At 38.8% G+C, this 13,978-nt stretch overlaps 1 protein-coding gene across 3 annotated transcripts in view; it reads left to right on the top strand.

Moving 5' to 3' along the window:
- The window catches only part of KLF12 (KLF transcription factor 12), a 580,319-nt gene that overhangs the window by 495,192 nt on the left and 71,149 nt on the right, over nt 1-13,978 (top strand). For all 3 annotated transcript variants that reach the window (XM_060287905.1, XM_030838658.2, XM_030838660.2), the window contains exon 6: nt 6,105-6,167. In XM_060287905.1, coding sequence (XP_060143888.1) covers nt 6,105-6,167 — 63 coding nt within the window. The remainder of the gene's footprint in view (nt 1-6,104; nt 6,168-13,978) is intronic.

Here is a 13,978-nt window from a genome sequence, read left to right as displayed (position 1 = left end):
TTGTATTCAGTACAACTGTGTGTAAGAAGGCAGCAATACCAAGAATTACTTTAAAATTATCTTTCATGTGGTTCTACGTAGGAAAATTCTGATTCTTAAGAATAATCGTGGAGTTAGAGATTAATCTTTGCCTCCCCAAATGGAGTAAACTGGGTTGTTAAAGTGTGTATTTTGTCAAATAATTGGATCAATTTATGGATGAGAGTACGGGCTACTCATTTTATTACATAACAGAAAAAAGTGGATTTAAGAATAGGAAATATGTATATATAATAATTTCTTATGATCTTGTAATGAAAATCTCTAATCTTACTAGATGAGTAATTTGTTACAATAAATATTTTATTGGTCTTTGAAATAATAACTTATTCTGATTTTTCTCACTTAAGCAGCCTCTCTAACATATGGGGCATGAGAGCATGAAACGGCTCAAATATTATTTCAGGGTTGCAACTGGGTGAATGATGCTGCCAGTTTTGAGCCTGGGAAGATAAGAAAAGGAACACGTTTTATTTTTTAAGGGAAAGGTTGGTCGGGGCTGAAAACCCTAAGTCTGGTGTTGATATGGGGCTAGGGCTGGAGATAGAAATCTGGGAGTCATTGTTCTATGGGTGGTATCTAAGGCCTGTGGATGGGACGAAATCATCAAGGGGGTGAGGGGAGCTATTTTGGAGACTCCTTTATCCAGGGAGTGAGCTGAAACAGGGCAGAGAAAGGTCATGGGAAAATGATCCCCAGGCCATACCAATATTTAGAGCTCAAAAGAATGAGAGGAAGAGGCTTAGGCAAAGGGAAAAAAAAAGAGTAAGAAGGCTGGAATAATGTCACTGATGCCGAGTAGAGAAAGTTTTTCAAGGATGGAGTGATCAGTTCTGTGAGTCACTGTGGAGAATTTGAGAAGATAAGGACTGAGACTTAACCAGTAGGTTTGCAAACATGGAGGCCATTGATGACCGTGACATCGATGGTTTCATCAGATACGTGTGGTCCCAAACTGGATTGGTTTGGGTTCTAGAAAAAATGGGAAGTGGAGGTAGATTCATTTTACCATCAAAAACTTACATGTGTTATATATACATTATGTGTTGAAATGGTAACACAAATAATGCGGAATTTTCATGAAGAGTTAAAGGGAGAACAAAGTATATGACTGTGACTATTTCTGGTGAGTCCCCGAAGGCTTAATATTTAGCCCGGTGCCAATTTTAGGCCAGGAAAACCAGTACATTCACTTTGCATCTATTTATACTATAGAATGTTCGGTTGGGCTCCAATAAATGCTAAGTCTTGTTAAGGCCCCTGGTGCTAATTCACTTTATTGCATCCTCTGGGGTAGTGGGGAGGGAATATACATGAGTTTATAAGTATTGGTTGATAATCTGCAGGAAGACAGGTCAGACATACCTGTGTCCAAGTTCTGAGTTTGCTTTTCTCCGTGCAACTCTGGCAACTTATCTAACTCTTCTAAACCTATTTTTCTCAAAGGTAAAATGTGGATACTAATGATATGAGGAGAAAATATGGTAATGTAGCTAAAGAACTAAGCATGGTGTCTGGCACCTAGTAAAGGCTTAGTAATGGGGATGACTTTATTCCTATGATTACTGACTTGAATGGGATACAGCTGAAATACTATCCAATTTAGTAAACAGAAGATAGGTCTTCTAATAAGACACAATGAGGTGCCAGAGAGGAAGTCATACCTTAGAAACCAGAGTATTTGGTTCATGTTACTCTATGGGTGTTTATTTCTCTTTGCTATTTCCTCGCCTTCAGTGAAGTCATATAAGCATAGTAGTCGAGACTGCAGGCTCTGTAGAGCACATTTATCTCAACCCCCTGGAATTAACTGGATATTCCAGTTCCATCTTCCCATCCTTTCCAATCCAATCGGCACTGCTAATAATAGCTAACATGTATTAACTGCTTCCTGTGTACCAAGCACTGTTCCAAACACTTTAAAACTATGAACTCATTTAAATCTCACAGACCTAGGAGGTGGCCACTATCATTGCCTCCATTTGTGCAGAAATGAGAAAACAGAAGGGCAGACAGGTTAAGTAACTTGCCCTAAGATGACACTGTTGGTAAATGGTGGAGCCGGAATTCAATCCCAGGCAGCTACACAGTTTGTACTCTTTACCACTTTATCCTGATTCCACTGGGGGCTATAAGATTGGATTTAAATTGTCACAGCTTTTCTGCGATGGGGATAGTAAAAAGGTAGGATGGGTGCCCTTCCCGGCAGTTCATCCGTGATCAATAATTTGCGTTGGGGATGGAAATTTCACATCCCACCGCCGGCCACCAGCCATTCGGGTAGGTTCAGGAAAACATTGAAAAAGAACAGACCGATCGTATTCTCTTGATTAACTATAAATGTTAGTCATTAAAATACAAGATTTGAGGGTCGGGTCCTTTAGTGCTTATACCGAAAGAAGGAAGAATCACTTTTGTATGAAGGTATCTAAAAAGTTCTCACATGCTAAGCAAAAAAGCTAAATTAAGCCTTGTGTTGGGTAAAATTATAAACATGCTGTCTGCCTCAGATGAGTAAGTGTATATAAATAGAACAGTTGGTGTGCATGACCTTAATGTTATAGCTTCCTTTTTTCTGTGTAATGTAAATTACCAAATGCAAGCATTTCCATCTGACCTAAACTGTCAGTCTCCGAAGAGCACACTGTAGGATTGAATACATGTTATACAACAACAAAGATTGCCCTTTTCTTCAGCCTGGTGATTTTTTTTTTCTTTCCATATCCAGCGGTTAGTACTAAGGCCTGAAACCCTTACTTACAGAACAAAGTGGCTTAGCAGTAATCAAGCCTGTGTGAGGCTAAGAGAAGAATAATGAACATTCCCTGCAAGCTTCCTGCCTAGATGCAGGTGCAGGAATCAGGAGGCCATGAATAATGCATGACATGCAGATTAGATGGTAGTTTCTCCTACTGGGGTTTTGACTTTGCTACCTGCCTAGCTGCTATATGTGGAAAGAAGGTAGAGAAGGCAAAAAGTGTCACAATTTAAAGACAGAGCTCATAGAAACACTGCATATTCTTTTGCAGAAATGAAATTGGGGAGTAGCTGAAATGCAAACCTTTACGGTCTACTTTATGAGATAAAGTAAGCTCCAGGTTATCAATTTACTCGCTTTGGGAAGGGAAAAAACCTTTCTTGTTTTACCATTTCAAGAAACCTTATAATTATTTGGTCTTACATACACAATCAGGAATTCTTTGAAGACTGTTAAACAGTTAAGAAATTATCAACTTACAATATTTGATCTATGGATCAATGAAGTTTTGCTAAAAGATACAATTACTTAGAGAATATTGTAATTATACGTTAAACAGACCCATTTTTTCCCACTGATGTATGCAGTGAGAAGCATCGGTACTTTTATATCATCAAACTTCACCTGGTGGAATTATCATGATGACTAGAAATAGGGTTAAGGTGGAAGCAACGTGACGTAAACATTTAAAGGATGCAGAGTGAATTAAAGAACTGTGAGTATGTGGGCTATTACTCCTGCCCATTTTATTTAGGCAGTAGGATTCTGACACCCCAGGGGGTATGCAGGCAAGGTTCACGAGGATTTCCTGCATTTTCCCTTAGGTCAGGGAACTTTAACTGGAGAGACAGTTTTGGGCTCACAATTCCATTTTGATGACTGTGTTTCAAACAGACTGAAAGAAAAAAGAAAGCAAAAAGAATGAGACTTGCTACCTTGTGTATAATTCTTATGCATTTTTATTGGGTGTTTGTTCTCTCTCTCCCCAAATTGGGGCACTGGAATATGAGCTGGCTTTCATTTCTAGCTGAGTCTGTCATTTCCGATAGGCCCCCCTGTGGCCGGATGCCAAGACCAACAGGTGATCCTTGTAGCTGCAAAACAGCAGGAAGTGGGCCGTGCTTGAAAGAGACAGTTCACCAGAGGGGCTGTCTGGCCTCTCTCCATCTTTCTGCATCATCAACAACCCCTCCCCCATACAGAGCAGAAAATCTGTGCTGAGCGGCTCAGCTGCAGAATCCATTGAGAAGTGCTGTGAGGAAAAGAATGTTAATAAGGGATGTTGGAAGAAATAAGCCTTCTGAGTGCAAAGTGCAGCCTGGCTCTGGGTTTACGGAAAGACTGCATTTGGCCCTTCTGAGGGGCTAGAACTGTACTGTCCGGTTTTTTTTTGTTTTGGGGGGTTTTTTTTGCAGTACGCGGGCCTCTCACTGTTGTGGCCTCTCCCGTTGCGGAGCACAGGCTCCGGACGCGCAGGCTCAGCGGCCATGGCTCACGTGCCCAGCCGCTCCGCGGCATGTGGGATCTTCCCGGACCGGGACACGAACCCGTGTCCCCTGCATCGGCAGGCGGACTCTCAACCACTGAGCCACCAGGGAAGCCCTGTACTGTCCGTTTTGAAATGATTCTCACTCGCTGAACAACTATGGAGAACTGGGATTCTAATCAACCTTGGGGCTCTTGGTTCTAAGTGGACTTTAAGACCAATTTAAAATCCCCATTTTGTTTCTTGTCTTGTAAATAGAATAATGTCTGAGACATAAAGAGTAAAGATAACACAAGCTTAACGACTGCCTAGATCTCACAGGTACCTAGTAAAGAAAGATGGGTACTTTACTAGGAAGCAGGAAGGTGTCCACAAGGACAGGAAGTAGAGCAAATTGTGCTGCCAGTAAGTGACCCACAAAGAGGTGGAGGTTCACGGATTTTCAGCAGCTAGCTCCTGATTGGAAGATATTAGCAGTTCCTAGAAATTTCAACTATTTCCAGTGGATGACTCCAACCCCGGAAGCTTGTAAAACAATATAGTCTTTACTATCTTTTCCCCATAATTTAGCTAAAGGTTTGAAATGACTGTTTTCTTTAAAGCCCGGCTGGAGAGTATCACATCTAGAAGACCTTCCTCCTAGAAATAACTATTCACCTTTCCTTTCTCCTCCATTCCCACAGATTCTGTGCCTGGACATTTGGATGAAGTTATTGTAGGGGAGGAAAAAAATTTTTTTTCCTCTACCCTCTCCTTATTTAGGGTCTGGGGGCCTGCAAATTAAACTGACAAAAGATAGATTAGCAAGAGGAAAAACAATCCAAAGTTTATTTACACATAAAACATGCGTACATACATGCATGCAGGAATACTCAGTGGTGAGTAACTCAAAGGGGTGGTTAAAATTTGAAGCTTATATACCATTTTAACAAAGGGTAATAAATTGTAGAGAAGTGCCTTGTCAAAAGAAAAGGGGGTCTGGACGTTTAGGGGGGGCTAAATTTTAGGAAGGTGACTAGGAAATGTATGGGGGAAACTAATGGTAAATAAGGGTTGTTTATACCAGCTCATCTCAATACCATTTTTGGTGATAAGAGTTGTACATTGTACTCTGCTTCCTGGTATGGGGCGGTGGGGTGGGGGGGGGCAGGGAACGCCTTTAAAAATGAAAATTTCCTTTACAAAAGGGAAATGTATGCCCTGCTTTTAGGCATATAAAGGGAAGGTAGAGAGTTCCTCCTCCTGTTTGTGTTTGTGGTTGCCTTCAAATGAAAATAATCCTTATGCCTCAGTAGCGTGTTTTGGGGTGGCGTATACTGATCCCCTTCATTATCTTGCTTTTCAGGGCTTTAAATCTGGAAGTTGACTGAGGGAGTGTATACTTAGACTGTCTCTTCGTGTCCTTCTTATGGAAACAAGTAGCAGAAAGGGCTCACTGAGGGCCAGCACCAGACCTTACATTACCTTTATGCACTCCTAAACCTGGCAAGGATTAGGTAGGCAGCAGTAACTTTTTGTTGGACTGAATGAATGAATCAACTTAGTAAAACTGATCCTACCTTTGGGGGGTCTTCACAGTGAACATTGTGACAAACACTTTGTATGTTAAAAGTGGTGCAGAAGGAAAGAGAGAGACTGACTGCTGGTCTGTAGGCATAGGAACTTAACTGCATCCATTTACTAAGAGGTGCTCAAGTTCTGGGGCATTTTATATTCAGCAAATCTAAAAGAGATCATTTATAAGCCAGATCACTTTTTATTTGTTCATTTATAATCAGGAAAATGCTTTTTCGATGACTGGATTACTCTCATCTCTTACAGGGTACATCCGTCCCCAGTATCAAGGGTCCGGGGAAATCGAATGAATAATCAGAAGTTTGCTTGGTGAGTATAGAGTCCATGTGATGAGAATTTATAAGTCTTATGGGAATTTTTAATAGGACTGTGTTAAAAGAGAATTATTCCTGCTTTCTCTGTAGAGAATACATTTCTACTGACTGAACTACATTATTTCCCTTTCCTTTGGAAAATTCTAAACAAACACGAATAGAGTTCCTTTCCAGCCAAATCATCTTCACTCACCAAAAACTGAGTGCAACATTTTTTTCCTAACAGATATGTCATATTTCCAAGGGTTATCAACTGTTACATTTTTAAAGAATGTTTTCCATTTTTAGAAGACACTCACTTTTTTAGTAAGATTTAGACAACAACTCGGATTTTTCTCAGGTACCAGCTTCTACTTCTCATGAAGATTTTCATAGTAAATTAATCTATTAAATTAATTATGATGACTACTGTTTAGATGCCCTTTTTATGACCTTAGCCTTAAATATCGAGGGATTTGTTTTTTAATTTGGGGAATACAAAGATCTTCTTTCACTGACTAGTTCTTTTTTTTCTAAAAAAACATCATTATTGGAGTATAATTGCTTTACAATGGTGTGTTAGTTTCTGCTTTATAACAAAGTGAATCAGCTATACATATACATATATCTCCTCCCTCTTGCGTCTCCCTCCCACCCTGCGTATCCTACCCCTTTTGGTGGACTGACTAGTTCTTGAACAAAAATAGAGATGGAACTTATCAGATATGACCTGAAGAGTTATTTCAACCACAGAACATTGATTACTGATTGCTTAAAGAGGGAATGTAAAGTGTTTCACAAATGTTTCGTATGAAACAAACGAACAAAAGTCAATGTAAATTTAAAATCTATATTTGTTTACGTTACTCCATTCTCCAAAATTAACCTTTCCACACATAGTGTATCTTCAAAAAAAAGGAAGGAAGGAGCAAAGGAAGGGAGGGAGAGAAGTAGGGAAAAGAAAAAAGAAAAAGAAAGAACTGATCTGTGTACTGTTTTACTTCAAAGGTGAATGGACATTCACAGGTCTCCATTCTTTTACTTCATTGAATTGCGCTTAGAATGGGATTTTGATTAAAAACTATGGCATTTTTTTTTTATTTTAGGTATGGGAAGATGATTACCAAAGATTGAGCTTCCAAATTAATTTTACTCCTAAATCAGGATTATTTTTAGACACAAAATAATGATTCTTTGAATTTGAATAGTGCCTGATCAGCTTGCCTCCCTTCCCCCATTAAATCTAATTAACCCTCACAGTAGCTTGGTGATGTTAAATATTATGCTTTTCTTTTTCACAGAGTGGGAAATGGAGTACAGAGGAAACAGCCATTTGCTTACACACTCCCTAAAAACTGGGGCATCCCTCATGGTTTCTCACAGTCACTAAAGCATACCATTCCCTGTCAAACCTGGAAAGCTGAGAGGATAATAATGCTGATTGCCATCACATAAAAGGAAAGGGAGAAATCAGGCCCTTTTTTAACTTCATGGAACTGATATTCCTTCTTAGTCCAAAGCATATTGTGCTAAAGAAACTTTATTACAAATAGAGAATAGGAGCTGTTCAAGTGAGTGACATAAGCTAATGGGTAGAGTACCACGTTGTCAGGTATGAAATCCAGTTTCTACATCTTATTTCTCAGTGGCTAAAGGTGGAACACCGAGTACATAACACATTTTCTTTCCTTCACTTTTCCTTTCTGGAGTATTAGAATAACAGTAACTTGTTCCTACATAATTCATAGCACAGTATTTGGTTAGTAAGTTTAAACCACTTTTATCTCCAGAGAAATAATCCATGAAAAACAAACGGGATCTTTACTACTAGGCTTGAGAAAATTCAACATTTATTTATTCAGCAACATTTATTTACACTCTCAGGCACTAGATTACAAAGATAAATAAAATATGCTTTCTGTCTCTACGGGGCTCACTGTCTTGTAGGAGAGGGGCGTGTGTGATGCCTCACATATATAATATACAATATGACATCATACAAATAATATTTAATAAAATTTAATAATGCTCTAAGAGATACATTCATAGTATAATGTTCAGAGGAGAATGTTATCAGCTCTGTTTAAGGCTAGTTTGGAAGTGAGCCGTTGGGAAGGGGAAAAGTATAGGGGAAGGAAGAGGATTGTCAGAAAACCCATCCCCAAGAAGAAGGTTTTTGAGTAAAGACCCAGAATTAATAGGAAAAGCAGAGGGTTGACACAGCACTTCCTTTATTGATTGAAATACATATACAAAGACCTGGAGACATTTCTAAATTATTTGGTCATGTGTTTAGTTAAAAATCCTATTGCATATATGCTACCTTGAATTTTTTCTTACTTAAATACTGTGAGGCTGGTGTATGGAAATAAATCACGCAGCTAGGAAGGAGCCCAGTGAATCGCCCAGCATCTACATCTACTTAAGTGATAAACTCTCGCTATTTCTTTGTGAAATATTGACTCTGAAAATCCAGAAGTTTTAAATGCTCATGCTAGCCATGGATATGAAAGTGATAGTTGCTCTCCGCAGAATAGAAGTTTGGGATAGTTTATAGAATTAGATGGCAAGTTCAGCACTAACTTGGTTCCGGCTTGAGTTAGATCCGCAGACATTATATGTGAGTGATGTTGGGTGCTTCTGTGAAGCCAGCAAGTGGTGCAATCAGTTAAAAAATATTGTTCATCACATAAAGCATTAAACCTCAGTAAAAGATGAAAAAGCTTGAACTTGTAAGTTATGCCTAGGAAATGCATGACAATTGGTTGTAAATGTCAACAGCTGTGGTTGAACTATCAAACCACTGTTTATTATTGAGTAAAGATGGCTTAAAATTGTAAGTAGTGTTTTTCTTTGCACAATGTCAGTACAAGAGGCAGCACCCATCCACTGGCCTCATTCCTGTGGCAGCATTTCCTTTGGAGCTGAAGAAAAGTGTGGAAAAGAATGTCTGTTCAAGACAAACAAACCTGCTGGAATGGAAAGAAAATGTGGTTAAAAAAATATACATAACCAGGAAGGAGCTGAAAGCACCAGACTGTAAAGGGTCCCATGACAGATGTTAGGATAGAGCCAGGTCTGTTATAACTATCTGCTAACTTTTAGGATTAAGAAATGGCAGTAAGAACCTCTTGCAAGATCTATTAGCACCCCAGTAGAGAACACGAGATCACTGGACAACTCATTTAATATTCAGTTAATCAGAGGTAGCAATCCAGACCAGACATAAACTCTATTAGAATGGCTCTCCCCTTACTGCCATCCCGCTCTAGTAATATTTGTTGATTGGAGGATTGATGAAGCCTTTGAGGTTCAGCACATGAACTTCATTCTCTATGTCACGTGTCACAGCTCTCCTCTTTTACACCTTCCTTTGTCCAATGTGAACCTTTTCAAGAGCATTTGGTATTTTTTCTTACATATGATAATGACAGGAAAAAAAGATATTTTGCTCCATGGGGGGGCACATGGGGCAAGTCTTATTAGAGAGTTGAATGTACAGATAGGCTTTTCTTCTTCACAGATCTTTTTGCTTGAAGCTCTTGTATTCTGATACCAAACCCACAGAGAGTGGCTGTTTCCAAGTCGTCTTTCAGCTCTTTTATTCCTAAAGCTATTCTAGAAATCTGGAACCTGTGTTTGGTGTGTAGGTTGAACCAGGACAGGGAGGGGCTTGGTGGGGAATATCTCTGAACTGAACGTCGAAGTTGATTTAAGGCTCCAAGCTTGCCAGGATCCGTGGGAGGATTCCAAAAACATACACGTAGTATATGCTCATTTATAGCTTTTCTTTCGTTCTTCTCTTCATTTCTCCTTCCAGTCTGCTCCAGTCCCAAAGTTTTCAAAGACTTGGGTGTATATGGTTGTTTGATGATGGTGTAGTCATGGTTGTACTATGCACCCAAAGCGTCCATGTACGGCTATTATGTGACAGAGGTATGTGTCACGTAATAGACACTGTGGACTATTTATACGATAATGGAGAAAATTAGGCATTGTGAATAGGAATTGCCAATAGTAAGATAGGATTAATTTTCTCTAACCAACCGGCTGCTGCCACCACCAGTCTCAGTCATGATTCCTTTCTTACCAACATGCCTGAGATGTTACGTAGCTGTCTACAAAAGAAGCTCCAGTTTTAGTAGCCTGTCCATGCAAATTGTGACACATTCTGGGTGTGAATCACATTTCACATTTGGAAGTGAAAAAATTCTGTGTCACCGATTTTGGGGAGGGCAGGAAGAGCCTTTGCACACTTTGATGTTTTATTGTTTGATACGCTGTGCTACAATGAGCTTAAATATTTATATGCATATAGTTGCAAATGTTAGACATGACTTCATTGAGACTTTTTGAAGGGTATAACCAGTATGGATTTTTGTCTTAAAAATAAGGACATTCCTTCTTGCTTAAACTTTTTTGCCTTAATAGAGGAAGGTGCTCAAGTTGTTGATATTGGAAACCTTTCAGAAAGCTGAGGTGGAACTAACCCATGTTCTACATGTCCAAATGCAGTAGTTATCAACTGTGGGGCTGAAAAGAAACTGTAAGCATTATCAAGTTCAGTTCAACCTCTCACTTTTACAAACGTAGAAATGGAGGTCCAAAGACAGAAATGTGTTCCATGTCAGGTGTGGGCATAAAACCAGTTCACTGCACTCCTGTCCAGTCAGCTTTCTGCTACGTGGCAGTTAGTTACCTGTGGGCAGAGCAAGAGAAATGCTAGAGATTAAATCAGATGGATGTTTAATTCATTACAAGCTAAGCAGAAGGCTTTTGTCTGGGAAATTCCCATGAGATTGATGTGCCGGGGGAGAGAAAGCAGGAGGAGAGAGAGGCCTGATAAAGACATTGCTTTCCATTCCAATATGTAGCAGTTGCTCCCTGCCAAAATGTTTACTCATCATCCTGCAGATCCTTGCACGCTCATTATTTATAGATAATATTGACTATGTTATTTTAATTACCAGAGCATTTCACTGCTTCTTGTTTTGTTTTTTTTTTTTTTGGTTTGTTTTTTTTTTTGCGGTGCGCGGGCCTCTCACTGCTGTGGCCTCTCCCGTTGCGGAGCACAGGCTCCGGACACACAGGCTCAGCGGCCACGGTTCACGGGCCCAGCCGCTCCGCGGCATGTGGGATCTTCCCAGACAGGGGCACGAACCCGTGTCCCCTGCATCGGCAGGCGGACTCTCAACCACTGTGCCACCAGGGAAGCGCCTGCTTCTTGACTTACGGGGCAAAAATTATGCTACTGTGTCTGAACTTTAATATGTGAAAATTCCAGTTCCCAGAGTGCCTGCCTGGCCTTCATTTTTTTTTTTTCTTTTTAAATCCATACGTGTTGGCAAATAAATAACAGCAGGTTGCCTTTAGATTTAGTTTGGAAGCATGGTCTCTCCAGTGTTTGATAACAGATTCAGAAAATGGGCCGTAGTTTATATAATCATAAACCGGTTTGCGAGTTCTCTGTATCCTGAATTACAATGAAAAGTACTTCCACAGTGTTGCCACATTTAAAATCCCTCCAAATCCATATCTTTTCTTATGTTATAATCCAGTGTCTGCTAGTAAATTCGTTACTTCCACCACCTCCTCAAGTTTAGCTTGGTGACAGTTATGTATAATTAAACTTATATGCTGTCTTTCAGATTGCCCTTCTTAACGACCTTTGGTCTAATTTTCTTCAATTCTCTATTACCCAGAATTTCAGCAAGAACGGTCGATAAAATTGTTTCACATTCCTGTAATATCAGCTGATTTTTGTGTCTAGTATTACTTCAATCACAATAAAGATGATTTGGGGAAAAAATTAAAGTAAGTTATTTTCTACAATTATTTTCTAATTATGGGAGAATTAAGGCTATAAGATCATGCTGAGCTAAAAGGTCACCACTTCTGAGACATTTTTCTATTAAAAGTTCATTAGTAATTTGTTTTTACCAACCCACTGCTCAGGACCATATTAGTGTCTTATTGGGCATGTCAATATATTCCTTGTTCTTTGTGACATCTTCTCAGTGCTGTAGCTAGGTGTGGTACTATTGTGTATTAAAACATCTCTGTTGTATTAACTAATTTTAGCATGACCAAGAAATATTAATTCAGTATTCAAAAGGACTTTTTTGGAAAAATCTAAAAAATACACAGAGACTTAGCAACATACTTACAGGGGTCAAAGAAGAAATTTCAAGAGAAATTTAAAAATACTTTTAACTACAGTTGACCCTTGAACAAGCAGGGGTTAGGGGCACTGACCCTGTGTAGTTGAAAGTCTGTGTATAACTTTACAGTCAGCCCTCCGTATCCATGCTTCCCTATACATGGGTTCAACCAACCTCTGATCGTGTGGTACTGTAATACATACTTACTGAAAAAGATCTGCATATACGTGGACCCACACGGTTCAAACCTGTGTTGTTTAAGGGTCAGCTGTAAATGAAAATGAAAACACAACTTATCAAACTTTGTAGGTTGCATCAAAAAGCAGTGTTTAGGAGGAGATTTATTGCACTGAAAGCATATGTTAGAAAAGAAGGATCTAAAGTCAGTAATCTTTTTTATTTTATTTTATTTTTTTATACAGCAGGTTCTTATTAGTCATCCATTTTATACATATTAGTGTATACATGTCAATCCCAATCTCCCAATTCATCACAGCACCACCCCCCGCCACTTTCCCCCCTTGGTGTCCATATGTTTGTTCTGTACGTCTGTGTCTCTATAAAATCAATAATCCTTAAGTTTTTACCTTAGGACACCAGAAAAAGAAGAGCAAATTAAATCCAAAGTAAGCAGAAAGAAAAAACAAAATGACTTGTTTGTAATTCTGGGATTTGTAGCATATTTTTTTCATATAATTGTTGTTTGTTAGCTTGGTTTTATATAGCTTAAGGGTATTTAAAATCCACACAATCAGGAATCATGATTTTACTGGGAAAGCTACTTAAACTACAGCTTTTTATAGTTTTGAAGTGTGCAGTGTGCATTATCCTCCATCACAATCCCCTCCCTGTTAAACTTGTTCAGATGGAGACCTTTAAAATAATGGTTGTGTTGTAATGAAACAGGCAGAATAAGGGGATTTAGGGAGTCATTAATGAATAATGCAAGGAAAAAACTGTCCCAATATGAAAAAAATGATGTACCTACTGTTAGCACCAGTACAAGTTCTGTTATAATTAATGTATGAAATTAAAACAGTGAAAGATCTTATTTTATATATCTCTAGAGGAGCCTCAGTCTTTCTTAGCCTTTTACAGTATTTTTCAGTGGATATTTTTGGGCTAAAGAATTAGCTAACCAAAGCTGACTTCTAAATATATATATTTGAAAGAATAATGACTTAATATTGGGACCCAGTCAAAAATCCTAATGTGTTCTTGAATGTGCTGGGAATACCACTCAGGATCATAAATCTTAAGAGAATGCTTGGGGTACCAGCGGTTTTGTTTTGATTTGGGTTTTTCAGTCATATTTCCAGTATAATCGTTCTAGCCATGGAGATTTATCTGTATACACATGGACAGTGAACTAGCAATTTTAAAATTAAATAATATATCCTCATCTTACTATAATTTTTCTCAGCTGACCCCTAGATTTTCATAAAGTTTCTTAACAATTCTTAACAATTTCATAAAGTTTCTATTTATTACATTTCTTGGTACCGTACTAGATTACCTAAGGAAGGACCAATATCCTCATAATGAATATATTTCCTTTAATCGGTTCTAAGAGAGCAGTAGATAGCGTGTGACCTATTTACCCTATTTACCCTCCCAGTTAAAACCAACCCATATCACACGGGTTGTAGTCACAGCTGCTGCACAT

Source organism: Globicephala melas, chromosome 18 (genome assembly GCF_963455315.2).
Source record: "Globicephala melas chromosome 18, mGloMel1.2, whole genome shotgun sequence".
Lineage (NCBI taxonomy): Eukaryota > Metazoa > Chordata > Mammalia > Artiodactyla > Delphinidae > Globicephala > Globicephala melas.
Note: the sequence above shows the minus strand (reverse complement) of the source record. Positions and strands in the feature narration are given on the sequence as shown.